The 21,869-nt window shown below is 47.0% G+C and overlaps 1 protein-coding gene and 1 long non-coding RNA gene across 3 annotated transcripts in view; one reads left to right on the plus strand and one right to left on the minus strand.

The window, feature by feature from the left end:
• Window positions 1-5,984: 5,984 nt before the first annotated feature.
• On the minus strand, window positions 5,985-6,793 carry LOC117023559 (uncharacterized). The gene is made up of 2 exons (XR_004423230.1): window positions 6,595-6,793; window positions 5,985-6,288 (listed from the first exon to the last, which is right to left on the minus strand). It is a non-coding gene; the product is annotated as an uncharacterized LOC117023559 (long non-coding RNA).
• Window positions 6,794-6,879: 86 nt separating this feature from the next.
• ANP32A (acidic nuclear phosphoprotein 32 family member A) overlaps window positions 6,880-21,869 on the plus strand; it is a 38,313-nt gene continuing 23,323 nt past the window's right edge. The window contains exon 1 of one of the 2 annotated variants that reach the window (XM_033108498.1): window positions 6,880-7,147. In XM_033108498.1, the coding sequence (XP_032964389.1) occupies window positions 7,094-7,147 (54 nt within the window). In that variant the 5' untranslated portion in view covers window positions 6,880-7,093. Of the gene's footprint in view, window positions 7,148-9,575; window positions 9,717-21,869 lie in introns of those variants that run through there. The other variant, XM_033108497.1, reaches the window with a different exon arrangement.

Raw genomic sequence — 21,869 nt, forward strand, 5'->3', positions numbered from 1 at the left:
TATATTCCAATCAACAGTGCACAAGGTTCCCTTTTCTTCACATCTTTGCCAGCACTTATTATTTCTTATCTTTTTGATAATAACCATTCTAACATGTATGCGGTGATATATCATTGTGGTTTTGATTTGCATTTCCCTGATGATTACTGATGTTGAGCCCCTTTTCATGTATATGTTGGCCGTTTGTATATCTTCTTTGAAAAAAAATGTCTATCCAGTTTCTCTCCTCGTGTTTAAATTGGATTTTTTTTTTTGCTATTGAATTGTATGAGTTCTTTATATATACTGGATATTAACCCCTCATCGGATTTGCCAATACATAATTTGCAAATATTTTCTCCCATACGTTGCCTTTTCATTTTGTTGATGGTTTCTTTTGCTGTACAACAGCTTTTTAGTTTGATTTGATCCCACTGATTTATTTTTGCTTTTGTTACCCTTGTTTTTGGTGTCAAATCCAAAAAAATATCATCATTAAGACCAGTGTCAAGGAGTTTACCCCCTGTGTTTTCTTCTAGAAGTTTTATGGTTTTGGGTCTTTGAGTTTTGTCATCTCATTCCTTCCTGCTTTTTGATGAATGTAAAACCCAAAGGAATAACTATTGTGTACCTTCACTAAAATTGGAGTAGACACAAAATTAGAGTTAGGAAGCTCTATACTTCTCATCTCTCCCACAAATTGCCTTTTAAGACAATTCAATCTCTGGGTCGGAGCCTAAACTAAAAATTTTGTAGTAGGAAAGCTTCTGTGTTGTGATCACAGAATTTATTTTGTATCCCTCATGTTGGAAAGAATAAAGAAGTTACTTAGCAATACGTTTCCCCAATATCCTATTGCTATTTACTTGACATTAAAGATTAAAGTTATTAAATACTTCAAGGGACTTTTTAAAATAGGGTGCCCATTAGGTTCAAAGCATTTATTTAATCATTAAATATATATTGAATATTTAATGCAGGGGTGGGTAACAAAAATATGTCAGACATTATTCTTATCTTCAAGGATTTATTGTGGGAAGGGTAAATAAACAGTACATGGAAGTAAGTGGCCCTATTCCTACCCTTTATAGTGTTATGAAAATTTAAGGATAGGAAAGATCTTTGGGTGGATGAAAAAAGGTTTCATGAAGGCAGTGGTATCAAATTTAGTCTTAAATTTTGTAGGATTTTGACTGGTGGGGGAAAGGGTGTATAAGCTGGGAGAATCACATAGTCAAAGCTAGAATAGCAGAAGGTCCAATTTGTCTGGAAATTAGTAGTTAACAGTGGGAAGGTAGTGTGGGGTCTCCTTGTTAGGAGTGTAAACACCAGGTTGGGGGAGGGTGGGTAGGCCACTGGGAACCAGAGAAACTGTTGTTGATGGAAGGAGCACTGTGACTGGAGAATTCATTTGGCCCCGGAGGATATCAGGCCCTCAGGGCCAGTGCTGGTCCACAGAAGTTTCTAACTACCTGAGTAGAAAATCTTGGATAATATAGTGAGTTTGTATAAAATTAATTTAATGTAAAGGACTCTCCTATATTCTGACGTTGAGTCCTCCCTACATTACTTTTAAAAATAGTCTATAGAAAAATAAATGATAAATGCCCATGTTCATTGCAGCATTATTCACAATAGCCAAGACATGGAAAGAATCTAAGTGTCCATTGATGGATGGATAGATGGATAAAGAAAATGTATACACACACACACACACACACACACACACTGGAATATTACCCAGCCATAAAGAATAAGTTTTTTAAAGAACAATTTTTTATCTTGCAAAATTAAAAGTTGGCAATCCTATGTTAGTCCTTGCAACTTTTTTTTTTTTTTTTTTTTTTGAAATGTTATTGGTGAGAAAACCAGAAGCCTGGAAACTACTGGCATGTGGGGTCAATATAGACATGAGGGAAACTGGAGCTGGTTTGAGCACTCTTGGATATAGTGGAGAAAGTGGACTTAAAAGCAGAAAGATATTTGGGAAATAAAACTTAAAAGATGAGGCAACCATTTGGCAATGTGAGTCAACAGAGGAAAATTCCAAGGGTACCCCCCAAATCGGCTATGCCTATATTTTCCACTAAATATAACTTATTGCAAAAAGTATTTATCAACTGAAAAACTTAAAAAATACAGACAAAACAAAAAACACTGTTAACCCCATCACCCATAGAGACCCTTCATAAAAACAAACAAACAACAACAAAAACTTAAAACGTTTAGTGGTGCATACTCTCCCAGACTTTTTTCCTGGGCGTGTGAATATATTCTCTCACTTTTCTAAAAAGTGCTACCACATTGTGATCAACATGCTTGTTATTTGTCTGCTATTCTGCCTCATCATATAGCATCGCTTCTCCACATGAACTTGAACACAGACATAAGGAGTTGGTCCAGCCTAGTGAAAAGTATTTGTCACACTTATTTGAGTTGCGTTTCAGTAAGTGTATGAGTACACAGAAGTGATAAAATTCTCATACACAGAAGGCATATCAAATGATTTCAGGCAAATTCTGGGGACAAAAAAACCAATCCAGCAGAGTCAAGCAAGTGTTCCTCTGCTGGATAACTCTCCAAACACCTCATGTGACTATCTTATTTGGTCGGTCAAGTGCAAATTAATGAGTAATTTTTATATTCAAGTTGCTAGGATTTAGAATTTCCAGAGAAAGTTTAGGGTATACGTATACTATCCTGAGGACCTACTATTTCAACTAGAAATACATTTTAAATTTTCTAATTTCTCAGAATGCATTAAATTGATCAAGAAGAGTTGTAGAATATATATTTGAAAATACACAATTACTTCTAGGTACAAATAAGGACTATTTCAAAGTAGATAATGTGAGAGAATAATTTTACCACGTTTAAAATTACAATACTATTTGCAAATGATAAATATATTAGAAGTTCTTAGAAAGTCTGTTCTCTCATTTCTTAATAAACTTTAGTATACTCTTTTCCTCATAGAGATAAATCTCAACCCCAGGTGGATTACAACAAATTAGTGGATTCTAAATTAATTGCATTTCTATTTTTTCAACCTAGATTGCCTTTAGCAAGTCTTGTTACAGGGCTCCTCATTCCATTATTTGCCTTTAAGTCATCTATTTTTTTCTTTTATAGCCATATTTTAATACTAAAAGTAAGAGCTTATGGGTGTGGTTTTCTTCCTGGTGAATGGTAAACCTCGAAATTTTCTTTAGTAAATATATTTAAGAAATGGATTCACAGAATTTCCAGTGATTTCCAAACAACTATGCAGGTGATAGCTATTTTTTTTTTCAAAATACTTTTCTTTTTTTACTTTTCAAAGTAAACCATCTTTAAGCTACTTTTGAGATTTTTACTATTAATTTTTAAATCACATATTATTTTCACCTAACAATGCTTTTTCTCTATGTCCAGCCCATTGATAAGGTATTTTCAATAATTTAAAATAAAACCATCGAATGCCTTATTAAGCAAATGACAAGATAGTTAACTTTTTAGATCCTGGGCCTCAACATTCCTTTGCTATTCAAATCAAAATGCTGCAGTAGTCTCACATTTGTTACCATGGATCTCAAAAGAATAATCTACATTTCTAAAACCGATTTATATAGGACAAAAGGAACATAATTAAGCTGAGTCTTTCCATATCATTGTCTTCAGGATCCAGGCAGCAGAACCATGATGTAGGTGAGAAAGTATTATATCCAGGTTCCAGGGTATGTGATTCAAGCTGAAGAAGGAAAAGTTGAACTGTGAATACATTAGCTCGACTCAGGAAAAGGATGCTAACCAGAGTGTCTCCATCTTTAGAGACCAAACAAGGGCAAATGAGCTAAAATGGCAGTTTATGAAACAGTAGCTTCCAATGCGTATCCAGAGGCTAAGGATATGGCCTGCTCATACCTTCTAGAGAACTAGATGTGCTGCTCATCGCTTCGAATGGTTCTTAATGGAAAATAATTCTGGAAAGCAGGAAGATATCTTTCCATACTTGAAGTCCATCTTTCTCCCTCAGGGCTCAAACCTTTGAATTATGTCTCATTTATTCTTCTCAGTGTGAATCAAATCCAGTTCCAGAGGTTACAGTCTCTTCCCATCTTTCATAACCTGACTCCCATTGCAGAATCACGCAACAGTTAGACACTCATCCTGTTCCCACTCCATATCAAAAGTCAGCCAAGATTCCTAGTTCCTTGATAGGGAGCTTCTTTTCTTACTTTATCTTCTGATATACAGAGCCATCAGAGCATTGATTTACTATTACATGCATGGAAATGTAATTTAAGAAACAACTCTGTAAAATAAGGAATATGAGGGGTTTTATAGTTTGTTTGTTTGGTCAAGTAGTGTGGAGTACATGGCTGAGCTTTAGCCGAGCTATGTTCCTATTTCCTTTTTATAATTAAAAAAAAAAACATAATTAAAATTTTCTTAAAAGTAAACTACAAATAATCTCTGTAAAAATGAGAGGAAATCTCCTCTTTCAAAGTATGTTGCAAAGATGGGACATTAAGTATTCAATTGGTTATATCCAGTTTTTGGATATTTCAATGTTTGTAATGATTGACATCTGGCAAAGATTTCTTTCAATTTTCTAACACCAATACAAAAGCTGTTAGAAAAATGAATAAAGGTGCTTCTAAAACAACTGTTAAATATTTTGATTTAGTGATCAAGCCATAATTTTTTCAATCCTAATTTTATCTGTCCACTCTCTAATGGGAGTTTGGGCTTCCAAGTGATCCTCTTCAGTTTTGTACAATAAAGTGAGCTATTTGCTTCTGTTTAGCAGAAGGGGATGAGGAACATCCCTGCATATGATTGATTGGTTTTTAAGGGATTACTCCTCTGGAAAGGCATTGTCCCCTATTACATTGCTAGGGATGTGGACTTAATTGATGCTAAATATTTAAATTGAAAATGAGCATTTACCACCAGAGATCACAAACTTCAGAGCTCCTATGTTACACAGATTCTACACATCATATTGACTTAATGTGCTCACGATGTGCTGTTTTGAAACAACCTTCAATATCATTCCCAGAAATAACAATTGACTGTGGCAGAGAGATAATTTGGGGTCCTTGTGTGTTTACAACGAAGCCAATACAATTTTAAAAAGAATAAATTCCCCAATTACACAAATTGACTTCAATAAGATTAACAAAACTGAGGAAGACAAATATGTCAGCTAAGTCAACAAGTCAAATAAACTATACTATTTATACCCATATGAAATAAAACAATGACTTCCCATTTTTATTATCCATTTCCCAGCTACTCAAAGAACATTATCACTTCCCAAATTCCACTTATTTTATCTGAATTTACTGAATAAAATGATTAGTTGCAGGATTTTACGTTTGCAATTCATCAGGTTACAATTTTTAAATTCCTAGTTTCTTCCTCAGTGTAAGCATTCTGTATGTGCATTTTATTTACATTCTGTCACTTTTTATTTTCTAAACTTTATATGCTCAAAAACTGTATTGATGTTATGTAACATTTCAAATTTGCAACATACATATTGGTTTCTCTCTCTCTTGAACCCACTTCCCTGAAAAATAAATACATGTATCCAAAAGTAAAAACCACCTTAGAGTGTATGTAGAAGAGTGCAGACGTGTAGAAGTAATATCACTAAAAAACAATTGTATGGAAGGGTAAAGATGTATCTATCCTTAACAACAATTCCCATGATTTATTAACAGCCACAGGCAGCCAACTTAGTACCCGACAAAGTCCTAGGCCTGCCCATAGAAGTTGGTAACCCAGTGGGAATTAAGGCTTTAAGGTCTCTTTACAACTAATGTGATTCGAAAAACCCAAAGTAAGCAAACCGAAAAACCTGGAAAAAGTACTGAAAAATAGTCTCTTTGGCAATCCAAATCGAAACATATGACTCAGAAGGACGATTAGAATAAACTGTGCGCCGTTTTCTTTTCACTAGGTCTATGAAGCCCATAAATTACGTTTGGTCCAGAAAACCAGGAGATATTAGCACCTTCCTTTTTACACTTTTTAATTAATATTCAATACATTTAGCAACAATTCTTAATTCATGGTCTTCATTCATTTATTGACTAAACAAGATCCCGGGTGCCTCTTGGTGATCTCTCCTTCCAAGCTGACCTCATGTGACAGCAAATTGAAATGCCTCTCCGTGGAGAGGGTAGAGCCCGCGAGGTAAGTCATCCAAAGGTGGACGCATCTTGCTTTTATTTACTTATTTATTAGAGGGGCGGCGATGGTCGCGGCTGGACTAGGACGAGGCGGGAGGCGAAGGGGCGCGCGGGTTGTGAGCCGCAGCTGGGGGTGGGAGCAAAACGAAGAGGTGGGGGGCATCAGCCACAAACCACCAGCTCTACCCGCCGGACCCAGAAAAATGACCCTCCCCTCCCCCCACTGCACCCGTGACCCCTCCCCCTCTTCCCAGGCCTTTCATCCGCCTGCCGCCGGGCAGCCCGCGGTCCCCCAGACCTCGCGTCGCCCGCCTCCTTCCGCAACCCTGTTGGGCAGTGCACACAGGCCTAGGGCGGCCCAACACAACCCTCTGACCCGCCAGGACCCCGACCCGACCCCTCCGGCCGCACCCCTCCCCCATGTATAACGCACCTGCGGCCCCGCCCCCGGCCAAACGCTGAGGCCGCGGCGGGCTGGCAAGGCCGGGCGGCTCGGCCCTCGAGGCACAGTCACCTTCCCTTCCCCCGCCATTCCTCCCACCCCCCTCGCTCAGCCAAGGAGCAGCCGCCGCGCTCCTCAGCCGCCCCGAAATCTAAAGGGGTCCGTCTCCGGCACCACAACCAAATGGCTGAGCCTCCCTGACCGGCTGCGCAGCCCGCCCATTGGTCCCTTCCCCCCCCGCCGCCGCCGCCACTGGCTGTTGCCCGGAGACCCTCTGTGGTGATTGGCTTAAGCTGCTGCCACTCATCTGCGGGGCCGCAGATCCCGCCTCCAGGGCGATCAGGTTTGTGTGCGCCGCGGGTGCTGGGGGCTCGAGAACCGAGCGGAGCTGGTTGAGCCTTCAAAGTCCTAAAACGCGCGGCCGTGGGTTCGGGGTTTATTGATTGAATTCCGCCGGCGCGGGAGCCTCTGCAGAGAGAGAGCGCGAGAGATGGACATGGACAAACGGATTCATTTAGAGCTGCGGAACAGGACGCCCTCTGATGTGAGCATTTGCCAAAAATATCTCTGTCGGTCCATTCTCCTACTTTGTGTGTGTGTGTGCGTTGGGGGGAGGCACTTTTTTTTGAGGGGGGAGCCCGGGAGGTGTGGGTTTGGGGGTCGGACTGCAATTGAATTGCAAGGTTGGGGGGTTGCAATGCCATCCGAGCATGTTCCGGCTGCTGCTGCCGCCGCTGCCCTTGGTGTGTGACTACCTGTGCGTGTGCTCCCGCGTGTGCGATTGTGGGTGCGAGAGTGTGCGTGCGAGTGTGCACCCATCGGAGGCCAGCGGGCGCACGCGTTTGGGTCGGAGAGAATGAGGCAAAAATCACCATCTGAGCTCGCAGCTCCCATGACTCCGACTGGGGGAAAGATTAACGAGGGAGGAGGAGGAGGAGAGGGGCTGCCTCCCGGATTTAACAACAACAAAAAAAAAGGGGTTTATATTTTATAAATGAATCCCCCCTTCCGCCCCCCTCCCGCGCCTTCCCCCTCCCGTTCTCTCTCGCTCGCGCACACACAATAAGTTTTGGGCTTCGCGAGTCCGGTTTAGTTTCTGATAAATGTGGGCCGAGGCCCCCGGGGAGAGCGCGTGAGGAGGGGGCTGCAGTGGAGTTGGGAATGGCTCGAGTTTAAAGTGCGTCTTCATTTCTTTGCAGTGATGAGGCGAGAGACGGGGGAGCCATATTTGTAACTTTGTAGTGTTCGTGAACGCGCCCTTTCTCTCCCTCCCTCCCTTTCTCTGCCTCCCTTCCTCTCCTCTTTCTCCCTCACTCTTTCCACCCCACCTTCGGGCCAGATGCTGATGTTTCTTCCTTTCCTTCCGAAGGGAGGATAAATTGGAAGGAGGGGGGAGGGATTTTCGAACGTGCAAAGGCTCAGATAATCCCCGCGCCTCCCCACCTCGAGCGATCGCTATTGCAAGTTACCCAAAGGCAACGTCCCGGTCCCCCCTCGCCCCTGTTCCTTCCGGCCTCCCCAAGATGCCATCCTTCGAGCTCTGGAGCCGCCCCCGGCCGGTCTTTCTCTAGGGTGGGCTCCTCGGTAGCCATTCGGCGCCTGGCTAATAAATGGGCACGGGAAACTTTGTCAGGACGCGAGATGCCCGGAGCTGGTGCCCGTGGTGGGTATTGGCTGGGTCCAGATTGATGCGGGCATAGCGAACACGCAGCTCCGGGATGGGAGTTTGCCTTCCTGTCGCCGTTATTGATTGGGCAGCGGCGGGAGTAGGGCCGGAGGAAACTTACACGGCTGGGAACTGGGAGGCTGGGCGAAAGCCCACCCCCGAGGAGAGGGTTAGGCCAGGGTGGGTTACTCGAACGCTCGTTTTTATTTCTGGCACCCTCTCGCTTTCAAACTGTTTTATGCGAGTTGGCGGCTCAGCGGAGGAGACCCCGGGTCTGGGGCGGAGACGCTGGCCGACTCCCCTAGTGGCCCCTTGGAGGACCAGGAGAGCGCGGGCGCGAGGGCCGCCGCTCCAGCCTCTGTGGCCAGGGTTCCCGAGTTGGGAGTTGGGGGAGCACTGTGCGCTGACCTGTCGCCCCTCCAGCGGGTTAAAACCTGAATCCTTGGCGAAGACAGGCCTTGCTTCCTCTTTTCTCTAGTTCCTCCCCCAAACCTGAGTGATACTTTTGAAAACAAGATCCTTTTTGTGTCTCCCCTCATCATAACGCAGCTGTGGACTGTAGACGTGCAGTGCCTGATGGCGCGCAGGGCGGGGAGGGGGTGGTGGAGGGCGGGGAGGGGTGCCCGACGCGGAGCAGGCAGGAGTTGCCGCGAACAATTTGCCGGCGGCTTGCTTTTCTCTGGTCGGTTTCATCCCGGCTCCGACGCGGAGCGGGAGGATTTGGGGGCTGGGTGTGGTGATGGGGGAGGGGGCCCGATCCGCGGTCTTCCCGCGTACTTTCCGGAAGCCCCCTGTGCGGAGGGGGAAGGGCGCCAAGCTGGGGGCCGGGGTCGCGATGGGTGGGTGGGTGGGTGTGGAGACGAAGATCGCGGGACCAACCCTATCCACACTGCTGGCCAACTGGGAGCGAGCTCAAAAGCGGGTCGAACCGGCTCTTTAAACTTCCCCGAGTGTGTGCTGGGGGAGGGGAGCGCGCCGCGCCGTGCTGGGAGCGATTTCTCACGCTTCGCCCCCTCGCCGCCCAGGCTCCCTGCCCACACGCCTGCCCCCGGCCTCGAGGCGGGGTGCGGCGCAGGGAGTGGAGGGGGCACTTTCTGCACGTTTGGGGAGAAAGCTAGCTAATGAGGGACAAAAGGGGTGGGGGAGGAGGAACTATTTTTTTTTAACGTTTTTAAGACAAATAGCTCTCGGAGAGTGTCCCTTACGACCCTGCCCGCCGCGCTGGACCCCTGGGTCCCCACACACCCACCTTCCAAGCCTCTCCCAACTCAGATCCCAGGGCTGGTGGCCACAGCGCGACGCCGAAACAGGACGAGCAGCCATGTTTCTCGGGTCTCGCGCGGCCCGCCCCGCCCCTCCCCCATGGCGCGACCGGCGCCGGGCGCGGGTCCCCGAATGCGGGCGCAGGGCTTCATGCGGGGAGCCGGTGCCGGGGAGGCCAAGCCTGGTGCGTGCGGGCCGGGGTGCGGGCGCGCTAGGATGGCCCCGGGGCGGGCATTTGGGCGTCTCGAGCTGGTTTAGAGCTGAAGGTGTTTTATTTATTATTTTTTTAACGGTCGGGCCCTCCTGAGGCCGAGCCCGAGAGGTGCCGAGGCATTATTGGCCGAGCCCGAAGGGGCGGCCGCCGGGCCCTGCTCGCCTGTGGCACGACTGCCTGCCGGGTGCCGGGCTGCCATTTTGTCACCGCGGCTGTTGTCGCTGTGGGGGGTGGGGGGAGCAGAGTCTTGCGCCATCACCCAGACGGCCCCGGACGTGGAGGCAGCAGGGAGAGCCGGCTCCGGGGACCTGCAGTCGTGCTCTGGGCCCCGATGGGGGTTCCCTCCCGGTGCCAGCGGCCTGAGGCTTTGCTGGAGCGTACAGGCAGCCGTTGCACTGGGAGGCCGATGATCCTCTGTGCGAGTGCTCCCCCCAACCCCCATCGCGCTCCCTCCCTCCCCCGCCCCTCTTCTCTCCAGTATTTTGCCCTTCCTCCTGCAGGCATTTTAGTTAAATGTGGCCCTGAGGACGAACCGATCGCCCCGTTGTTTATTCTTTTGGCAGAACTGATAGGACGGTGGGGGGAGAAATTGAACGGAAGGTTTCTTTTTTGGGAGGGGGCGAGCACGCGACTCTAGCGGCCCTGACTGAAACCAAGGACAGCAGCAGCTTCCCCGGGAGGGACGAGTTGTCGAGGTGTTGGGGAAACGCCCTCGGGGCTGGGCTCTCCGGGCAGGTAGGTTTGGCTCCGTGTTTCAGGTGGGTGTTGCAGTGCCCTGCAGGCTGCTCGGGGAGCCCCACCTCGCGCTTCTAGACCCCTTTTCTTTTTTAATTTTTTTTACTAAGGGAAGGTAGCTACAGCAGTAAATGTAACCCTAAACCGAAAAGAGAAGGAATAAGGTTTGCTTTTTAAAAAGTAAGTGATGCCTTTCCCTGGCTATTGACTGCAGATCCAGGCAAGGCGTCACCTCGCTGCCATCTCTGGGACTTTTTGAAGCGCTACGGTGCTGGTTGGGCACCTCCTCACGGTTAAACTGATGTCTCCTTGGAGACTAGCTTTCATGGCAGTGCCCGGCAAGGGCTGCCCAGGAAGCCAGGTTTAACTTTGACCTTTGGAATACATCGCATGATGTTTTCCAGTCTGACTTACTGCCTAATTGGGTTCAAGTAGCCTGATATTAACTCCGGTTTATGCAAGCCAACCAGGAATCCACAGGCAGAAAATTGAGCGTGAGCTCTGGATAGTCACGGTCAGTTATGTGTTGTTGCTGGATTGCTGCTGCTGGTGGTAGTTTTGAGTTTGGGGGTTGGGTCCACAGTGAATCTGGGTTCTGGAACCACATAGATCTGAGTTTGAATCCCCCCTGCCACAAAGAAGTAAGGTAAGTTAATCTGCCCCTGTGATTTTAGGCAGATTAACCTAACCTACCTTTTTGATCGTTGGTTTCTTTACCTGGAAAACCGGAATAATTATCCCATTGAATAAGTAAGTGACAACTGGCTTGGTCTGACCCTCAGGATCTCAGTCTACAATAGTGGTGTTCTCTGAGACAGACACACAATTTTGAGCCTCTCTTCGTTTTAAAATAATAACGATAACTAATGCTTACATCGCACTCATGCTGTGCCTAACACAGTTAGTTCTAAGTGGAATATGCGTATCAATTAATTTAGTCCCCACAACAGCACTGTGAGGTAGGTACTGTTATTATCCTGTGCTCCACATAAATTGAAGACAGGTTATTATGGCGAGTCTATACTCAACCTCTAGTCTCTACTCCTCCCCTGAAGTACCCTTTTTTGTAAGATAACCTTGGGGAAGAGCTTTTTATTTCTCTGGCTTTGAAATGGTACCACCTTATGAGAGTTTCCTCGGGGTGCTCAGGACCAGAAGCTGTGGATTGTTATTTTAAGGGGGAAGACAAATACTTTCTGAGTTTGGTTTAGCCTGTCACCTCTGGTTAGGCTGAAACAACTCTGGCCTTTTAGGTTTTGGGAGATGTGTTTTGGGTAATGAGAAGACAAACAAGAGCCACTGTCAGACAGTGATTTGTATGGGATCTTGCATGTAATGCATTTTCCAATTTTATTAGTCTCCATCTGTAGCCAAAAATACTGAACAGAATTGGCATGTGATTGGTATCTAGGGGTTCAAGTAGCCTGTTAGTACACCAGTGTATACGAATAACATCTCATGTGTTGTCTCACTTAATCCTCCCAACAACTCCTTCAGGGTAGGCCAAGCAATGGGACATCCTTCCTGTTGTGAGAGTGAATCATTGAGGCTGGGAGAAGGCTGAGCAGCTGAACAGCCAACATACAGCAGACTTGGGTTCTCTTCCAACTGTAAAACCAGAAGTCCTTTAGTTGGACTGTAAGGACTTTGAAAATTGCATAATCCATTGGGTCCCATATGCAGCCCATCGCCAGAATAACTTGGGGAGCCTCTTTTTGTACAGCCCATGAGCTAAGAATAATTTGTACATACAAACATTGCAATCAATTTGATGATATGGAAGACAACTTTGAATTGCAATTAAGTGAAATGTTACTCCTCCAAAAAAAAATAATTCCACTTGTCTTGTTAGACCTGTGTAACCTCCCCAAAATTATTGTATATTTTTATCAATAAAAGAATCATGGAAATTTGTTTTCTCTCATTATAAAAGTTCCTGTGTAAGTACTGTCAATTTACTATCTGGCGTTTTACAGAAAAAGTTTGGTAATCCCTGGTTTAATAGATTAGGGGGAGGGACCCTGGGACCTGGGTTTTTTAATTTTTCAAAAATTTTTATTAAGCATGTGGCAAGCCATTCATTTGGGTGGTGCTTTAGGGGTATTTCTAAGACCCTCTGTGTGTGCCCTTTAATTAGCTGATACCTAGTACAAATTGGCCTTAATCCAAGAACCTGTATCAGAAGAGAAATTGTCTTTATTTCTGGTTTAAAGTTGAACATCCTTTCCAGCCAGAGGCTCTTTGTAACCAACTGAAATTCTTTATCTTGCGTACTCATAATGTACTCATATTTCCGAAGGTTTTTGCATATCTTGCAGTTAAATAGTTATTCTTAAATTTTAGACGTCTTCTCAGAGCTAGAGGGAAGAAGGTTTGAACTACAACAGTTTGAGCTTTGAGGTCTGTGGAAGGTGCAGCAGCTGTGCCCAGTGGCTGACAGCAGAGCCTCAGAGCTCAGATCATTGAAAACCACAGATAATCCTGGAATCGCACTCGGGCCTGCTGCTCTTCCACCATGCATGTTTCTTGGGGAACAAACAAGCAGCAGAGTGGCTTTAAGTTTCAGAGCCCTTCTTTCTACCTCTAGCCCCTTGTTCCTAAGCTAATGAGTGTAAGGAATGGATATAAAGTTGGCCAGGCAGCGGGGAGGAGATAAATCAAAGGGGACGAATCCCAGTCCGAATAACTGTAGTCTGCTTTAAGGACAGCAAACCACAGTTCCCAGTTCCCTGTCTTGGCCACTGCTACACCACCAGTGTTTCAAGGTGACTTACTTCAGACTTTACACAATCCTTATTTGTAACACAGGCACCTAATTGAGCTTTGAGGGCTAGTCATCCCAGAGCTTCAGTCCAAATGAATCAGACCACGTTGAAATAGAAAACTTGGGTCTATTGGTTTTGGTCCTTTTTGGAGAGTGTATGGGCTTCTCATCAGATGTCTTCTTACGGCTGTTCCTGCCCTCTCTGCCTTGGTGTAGTCACTTAGGAAAGGAACAGAAGGCTTGATGCTGAGTGGTGATGAGCCCTTGTTGAATGAACTTATTATTAGCCCAGTTGTTTGGCCTGAATTCTGACTTGGTCAAGAGGAGGAGGCTCATTACTCTGGTGTCTGAGAGGGCACTCCCTTACAGATGTTTGCTGCCATGCCTGACCACACACACACCATTTTGACCTGTCCACCTCCTGCTCTAGTTAATTCTGTGGTCGAGAAAGTACTCTCCACTAGTCCCCCATCACCACTGCCTTCCTCCCACAAATAGAGAAACATGGACCTGACTGGATCTTATTATACAACAAATGATAAATACCCAACAATGATGTTTTCATTAAAGAAATGGAGTCTGGCTGGGATGGAGAATTGTGAAGGCATCTGTTGTTCAGAACTTCTCATTTAATAAAATTTGTTGAAATGAGATGAGCAAAGCATCCATGGCCCTGGGCCACCTGCCCAGACATGGAGGCAAGCTCCTTGTATAGAACCAGTTGTCCTGATGATATTAATACAAAGTCTGTATACAAGATAAAATGTCTTTGTTCTACCACACCAGGCCCTGTCCTGTGCCTACTGGGCCACACCCTGTAACCCCCATGTTATTTTGTTTTAGCCCCACAGCCAACCTGGTATACTCACCTGTTGTCTCCTTTACCCAGACTTGCTCCAGGCAGCAGATCTAAAAGATCAGCTTACTCCACTATCACTAATGTAGATTCACGTCAGGACTGTCTTTCCCAGAGGTATTTGCATTTGGAGATTCCGGTTTGGTGAGGAAATTACCAGAGAACTATTAGAGACTTGAGTGCTGTTCTCAGCTTTGCTATTAACTAACTTGGGCATGTTCAGCTGCTTTGAGCCTCCGCTCTAAAAAGGGGGTGTTGAATTAGATCAGTGGCTTTCAAACTTTTTGATCCTAACAGTAAGAACTATCTTTTGCACTATTACCCAATATGTGTGTGTGTGTGTGTGTGTGTGTGTACATATACATATACATGTGTTGCATGAAAAACTGACAGTGAGCTCCCTTACTACATGTAAAACACTTTTCATTAAAAAGGTGCTGGCCTTGACCCATACATTGATTTCATTACTTGTTAGTGTTTGAAAGACATTTAAAACATGAATATTAAGATTCCTTCACACACAAATATTTTGTGGTTTGACTTGGGGGAATGAGGGGGAATGCCTTTTGTAGCTTTGTGAAATCTGTCCCCTAGGGGTCAATAGTGATTTCTCCTGCTTTTTAAGTCAGCTTATCTCTGGGTCCCATGTTCTCAAGCTCCTAGCTCTTTCCCAACCCAAACTTCCTCATGGCATTAGGGAATCATGCTAAATTCCTGCCCGCTATGGATGCCTTCCAGGGTTCCTAGTTGTGCCAGTGGCCCTCAGCCAAGCATATTCTCCCCCCACCCCCCACCCCCCCCACTCCCCGCCTTCTCTGTGCCCTCAACAGCCATTGCCCTCCATCCTTCAGTGTGCTGCGTGCTATGCAGGTTCCCTGGGGGCTCCCACATTTACCAGCGTGGAGGAGAGACGGTTGCAGAGACAGGCGTGTGCAGTGTACCTGGCTGCTGCTCCCACCCCGACTGCCTGGGTTTTCATCCCGTTGTCATCACCCATCCCCCGCCCCCAGCTGTGGCACTTGGGGGCAGGCCCTTTCACCTCACCACTGCCCTCCTTTCTTAGCTCTAAAATGACCCTGTGATAGTACCTATCAGCCGCCTGGCACACTGCGCTCAACAGACGTTAGATGTTGTTATGGTCTGAACACCACAGTTTGTAGTCACTTAAATCAACAGACACATTATATAAAAAAGAAACATTTGTTTCAATGGGAAAAGAGGTTAGAAGCTAGAGATTCAAACTTGCCAGAAGTTATTTTTTCTCCACAAGTACTTCAACAGTAAATGTGTTGCCTCTAGGTGTGAGTGTAGCTATAGCATCTAAACATCCCTGGAGCGGCCCCTGCGATGCTTTGCCAAGTTTCTGCTAAGGATAAGCAACTCCTTTTGTCATTGCCCTCAGCAACTATTCAGGCTGGTCTCAAATTGCCCACCCACCCTTCTAGACCCTTTCCCTCATCACCCCCTGGTAGAGAAAATTGAAATCTGGTTTCCTAAGAAATTCCTAAACCAAACCCCGGCCCAGCTCAGCTGTCCTTTGGGTCTCATCCCTGCCAGCCCTCTGCTCCCCTTCTTCTCAGGCACCTAGCCACTCTTGTTTGGACGCTTCTCCAGCTTGGGGTGTTTCTTCCCTCTTAAAGCAAATAGAAAACCTTCCTTGATTCTTCTATCTCATTGTAGCCATTGCCCATCTCGTCTCTTCTACATGCAGCTCGGTGAATTGTCTGTAACCACCTCCGTGCCCTCACTTCTCTCACACCTCAACCTCTTCAGTCTGGTTTTTGCTTCCTAAACAGTTCCAAAAATCCCAACAGCCTTCACCGTCTTCTCTTAAGTGATTCCTCAGCTGCAGTATTTACACCCTGACCTTCCTGAGATATGTTCCCCTTGCCCCTCCCTTTTTCTGGTCTTCCTCCTACAGCTCTGGTTGCTCCTTTTCTGGTGGCTGTTTGCCCTCCTTGATGCAGCCGTGACGTATTGGACTTGGTCAGGCTGGGGCCTTGGGCCCCCCCGTGTGTATTCCCTCCCCACGAAGTCCTGTCCTCCCTCACCTACAGCTGCGGGCACTGTGTGCTGCCTGGCATCCTGTGTTTGCATTTCCAGCCCTGACCCCTTGGCTAAGCTCAGGACCTATCCAATGTCTCCACCTGAGTGTCCCCAAAAATACCTTACATTCAACATGTTCAAAGGGAACCATGACTTCTGTAACCTCCAGCATCCCGTAACATGCACACATAGGGTCTTTCTATCCATCACAAGTATTTTCAACTCAATGTCCTCTACTGCTTTCCAGTTAATCTCCCTGCATCACAGTCCCCTTGAAACCATGCTTCAGACATCAGCCAGAATGCTGTTAGCAAAACACAGGTGAGATCGTGTCACCCCAGACTTAAAGTACACCATTGTTCTTAGGGTAAAGTTCACACTCCTTTGTAAGACCAACAGGGTCCTGCATGAACTGGCTACTGCTGGCCTCTCAGCTTTTCCCTTGCCCCCATCCCACTGCACTGGCCTTAGTCGTCACCACCTTTTATTCACTCAAGTCTGCTCCACTGCTGTAATTGTCCCGTAACTGTCCCCGTCACCTACTTAGCATCTAATCATCTTCACCGTTGCCTTCATTCCCCACTCCTCAGCTCTAGGTCTGGTGCTTTTGTCATAAAACTCCTATAGAAATTTCCTTCAAAGTGCTTCAGTTTGTAATTACACATTCCTGAATGTGAGTGCTTTAATTAGTGTCTCCCTTCCTGCTCAGCTGGTAAGCTGCTTGATTTAAAGGACCTGTTTCTGCTCATCACTGTGTGTCCTCGGGGCTCAGCACTGTACTTGGCGCTTGGTGGGCATTCTGCGAGTGTTGGTTGGATGAAGGAACTGTGGGACTTGCATGTTCTTGACATTTTCATCACCCTCTCTCTGCCTGGTAAGTTAAGCACAAAGCCACTGAAATAGCATCAGAAACGACTAGTGGTTTAGTGCCCTCAGCTTTCCCCTGGTGGGTGTGAGCTTTTGTCTCTGGGTGGGTGATTCACACTTTCTCAGTCCAGCGCTCTGAATTCAACCTTTTCTGGTTTTTATATCCCATATCAGTAAAAAGTTTGAACCTGAGCCCCAGTATGTTTACCTTTTAGTTATAGATTATTCACATACACTACACATAAATATATGTATATTATAAAACATAACACTAAAAATTAAGAAGGTTAAGGTAAAAGGTTAACATTTTTCTTCCTGCACCGCAGTGTGGCAATCCATTTAGAAGACCACTGCTCTAGTCAGTTGCTTACTTTTAATTCAGTTATGAAAGTTGATGCTATACAAGAAACGCTGTGCCTTACCAAGCCCTCCTTATGTACTAAGATCTTCCCAGCCCTGGTGTGTTATGGGTAGGAGTGGAGAGCATTCTTAACCCTTCTTTGATAAACGAGGAAAATCCAGTGGTCTGCCTGAGGTCCCCAGCAAATCAAGTGTCCGTTTCTGCATGTCATCTTGGTGCTGTCTGGTGACCCACCAAAACTCCCTCAGGTCATCCCTTTGGGTCCAGGAAAGGCCAACCCCTGGTCTGTTCCTGCAGCTCTCTGGAGAGGCCCAGAAGTGTCTGAGGGAAGAGGATTCCATCAGTAGACCTAGGCCAGTCAATGGAGCCAGGAGGCCTTCTCTGCTCGTTATCCTCAGGCTGGACATAAGTCAAAGGCAGGATGTGCGGCAGCTGGAAGAGCAGGGATGGAGGGGCCAGGGTGAAGCTGGAGGAGAGAGGCCTGTGGTGTTTCTGTGTGAGACACTTAAGCAAAGTTGTGCTGGGACCTGTCAGTCACGTGTGTCTAGAAGACCTGGATCACCGGATTCCGCTGCCTCCTGCAGAAGTCATATGAAAGAGAGAGAGAGGGAGATCCTGTAATGGTAAATTTGAAGGGATTACTTCCAAGGGCATGTATCTTGGGAAGGGACCACATTATGGAACCACCTTTCTTTCACCTTAGCCACTGGTTTCACCAGCAGGCCCAGATGATGTGACCGGAGGGAGGGCTGAAGGGCGCCTGCTTTGCCTGACACGGCCTGTGTGCCCAGGGTCCAGAGTGATGTGGGGAGTTAAGGTGCATGCTGCTTGAGTATCTGTGTAGCAGACTGAATTGGTTGAATCCAGTTCCTGTGTCCTGGGCTGTGGGGAGTGGGTCACAGACAGGTGGTGGTGTGGGTTTCTTGGGGGGTGGGGTGCAGAGCACAGTACACAGGAGGAAAAAACAGGTGTGTGGTTAGGGAGGCAGATTGCAACCCCAGCTTGTGTCAGAACCACCAGGGGAGCATTTTAAGAAATTCCCAGGCTCTCCCCTCCTAAGGAATCCTCTCCAACGGTGGTGCCCAGTCTGTGTATTTTTAGAAGGCTCTGAAAGGGGCTCTGAAGCACAGTTGGGAGCTCCCTCCCTGAGGCAGGTGCAGAACTTCACAGCAGGTAGGAAGAAGTAAACTAAGTGGAGGTAAAAAGAGAGGAAAATGGAGCGAGGAAAACAGGAAATAGGAAAGAAGGGTGTGAGACTTAACCTGCTGGGGGGCAGGGATGCAGTCTTTGGCCTGGCTCTCACACCCCCACGGCCCACAGTTCGCACACACCCACATTCCTGCTCCTCACTTTGTGATTTTTCGTTTACCTGTTATCTCATGAGGCTGCTGAGGGAGTGTTGGATGGATTGATTGAGCAAGGCTGGGCCTGGCCTGTCCTTGATCTCCAGGGGACCGAGAGGAAGGCTGGCAGGCATTTTGTAAGAAGGAGGGACCTCAGAGTGAAGGGGTCAGGTGTAGTGGCCAGTGCCCAGGACTAGGAGCTCTACTCCTTGAAGAGACCTGGCAGGTGCCCTCTTTGAGCCTCAGTTGCCTCATCTGTAAAATGATGATGAACAAACCTGCCTCTCCCGGGTTGTTGTCAGGACTAGAAGAAATAAGGTTTGTGCCAGGTGTGTGTTGTGGACAGCCCCTGACAGTTAGTAGGTTCTAACCAGCCTAGGCTTGAACAAGCTATTTGAATGGGAGGTGGGGAGCCAGCCTGTCTGAAGGAGGCCCCTTGCTTGGTGTCTGAGCTTGTGTATGGTGGGGCACTTCTTGAGAGAGCTATCTGCCTGCCCCAGAAAGAGGCCTTACTCAGCCGCTAGAGTAGGTAGGAAAAGTCAGGAGGGGCCCCAAGCCGGGTACATAGCCCCCATATTTTGTTGATGTGGGGCTGGAGCAATATCAGCCACGCCGTGACTTCCCTGCCCCAGGGCCTGCCTTTCTCCTGTGTGGTAGGGTTAGGATCCGTGGGCCTGGGAGCCTGTTCTGGAGCCTGCTCTGTGCCAGTAGCCCCTCCTGCCTCTCTGCTCACCTCCTGGCTGCCGAACTCAGGCCTTTATCTCACATTCCAACAGCTCCTGCGAAGTCTTCTCCAGAAAATCTTTCTCTACTCACTGGAAGACAGGGAGTAAATCGTGCCTTTCTGGGTGACGTAGAGATGTAGAAGTCCCCAGAACTTCTAGGTTACGCTACAGTGGTCTGTCAGCCAATTCTGGTGGCCTCTCACTGGTGTGCATTGTGGCTCTCCTCCCCATTGGGTTGGTCAGTGTCTCTCTATTCCCCCCTCCAGAGGGCAGCGGGGAGGGCTTGCAGAACCCAGCACAACTCCCCTGCAGATGGGTGTATCAGGAAGGCTTTGTGATGACATCATGTGGTCTCCAGCCTCCCGTCTGGCTGCCTGTGTGAAGGATCTGTCTGTTCTGGCACAGAGGCCTGTTCCATATGGAGGGCCAGGAACTGGCCGTCATAGTCACCCAGGACGTTCCTTCCACTTCTGCATGTCTCCCCTTCCCCGTGGAGATTTGGGTGTGCCCGGGGTGTAGCCTGAGAAGAGTGGGCAAGCATGTACTTTAGCGGAGCTCCCCAGCTGTCTCTGGTAGGCCTGAAGAGGCCTGTCTGCAGAGGATGGCCTGCTGCCCTAACGAGTGGTTCTCCTTTTAGCCCCCATCCAGTTTGCAGCTCTGCTGCAGACATGCCTTTGTGTGTCTTGGTTATGAGAGCTGGTGTGTCTGCATGTGTAGGTGTGGTCTGTGAGTCTGGGGAGGCTTGTAGAGGAGGGCCCTCCAGGCAGAGGGAGGGGAACCGGCCTGGGAGCTGAAGTGGAATGCTGTTCTCTTAAAAGCAAAGGGGTTCAGGGCAGGCAGCCGGCCTCTGTACTCTGGAGCCTTCCAGTGGCCAGTGCAGTCGTTGTCGGAGCTGTCGCAGGGGAGGGTCAGATGTGGAAGTGAAAATGTACCTCTGAGTTTGGCCAGTGGTCATGAGTCCACAAGGTCTGGCTCTAGTCTGAAAGGCACGCACTGCACAGGAAACCAGACTTGTGTGGACAAATGCCGTGCCAGCCCCAGGAGGCTTTTTATGGCCACAGGTGATGATGAGCAGCATGGCTGGCTAGTGTCTGATGTTAACCGGAGTTAGGAGGGTGATTTCTGCAAATAAAAAATACCCTGGAGGGGCCATTCATTTTTATATAAGGCATACCTCACTTGATTGCGCTTTGCAGATACTGCGCTTCTTAGAAATTGAAGGTTTGTGGCAACCCTGTGTAGAACAATTTTATCGGTGCCATTTTTCCAACAGTCTCAGATGAAGGTTAGTATTTTTTAGCAATAGGGGATGGTTAGCATTTTTTAGCAAGAGTATATTTTAATTAAGGTATGTACATTTTCCTGAGACATAATGGTATAGCACACTTAATAGACTATGGTATAGTGTAAACATAACTTTTATACACACTGGAAAACCAAAAAATTCATGTGACTCACTTGATTGCAATATCTGCTTTATCGCGATGGTCTGGAATCAAACCCACGATATCTCCGAGATATGCCTGTATTGATTGAATGCCTGCTGTGTGCCGGGTTCTGTTCTCTGCACTCTGCACATAGCATTCCACGAGATGAGTACGTCATCTGTACTGCCCACATCAGGCTACCATTTCATTGAGGGAGATGGTCAGTAAGCCAAGCGGAGACGTGACCACTGGAGTGCAAGGCCCCATGAAGACAAATAAAGCTGTGTTAAAGGGGGTGGGTGATCCAGGAAGGCCTCTCTGAGGAGGTGGCATTTGAGCAGAAACTCAAGTAACCTACACTGGACTTCTGACCCCCATAAGCCAGAACCTTAGATAGCTGTCTGGAGGTACCTAGGAATCATCTGCTGATGAGCAAGTGGAGGCCCAGCGAGGTTAAGATGCACATTCATGAGGTGATTAGTAGAAAAGATGAAATGATAGAAAAGAGGGACAAAATATAATTGGCCATTGCTCTGCTCACAACCTTAGGCATTTCCCCTGGCCAGATGATCTTCTGCCTTTTCATCCCGGAATGTCTTTTATTATCCTCTTGAGACTCATGCTTTGAAAAATTTATACTTCCAGATTGCATTTATTAATAATAGATTTATTTTTCTCGTTTATGGCTAGGTGTGTTGGGGGTAGGGGGCACAAATGTTAAACACATCTGTAACCGCCAGTCAGCCCTCCGGGCAAGAGCTAACCACCTAGAGTTGGTCTTCTTCCTGCCTAGGCAGAGATATGGCCCAATTTTGGTAACCACAGGTTCTTCTTGCCGTCTGTCACAGTGGGATTTCCATTGGTCTTTCTGAAATGGCAGTTTCTTGGAGGGCCCCCATTACAACTTTGGTTTCCATCTGGACCTTTCAGGGCCTCCCACCTAGTTTGAGGGTCCAGGGGCCTTGAGGTGGACTAGGGAGCCCTACTGATGCCTGTGAC

The sequence above is a fragment of the Rhinolophus ferrumequinum genome, chromosome 6 (assembly GCF_004115265.2).
Source record: "Rhinolophus ferrumequinum isolate MPI-CBG mRhiFer1 chromosome 6, mRhiFer1_v1.p, whole genome shotgun sequence".
NCBI lineage: Eukaryota > Metazoa > Chordata > Mammalia > Chiroptera > Rhinolophidae > Rhinolophus > Rhinolophus ferrumequinum.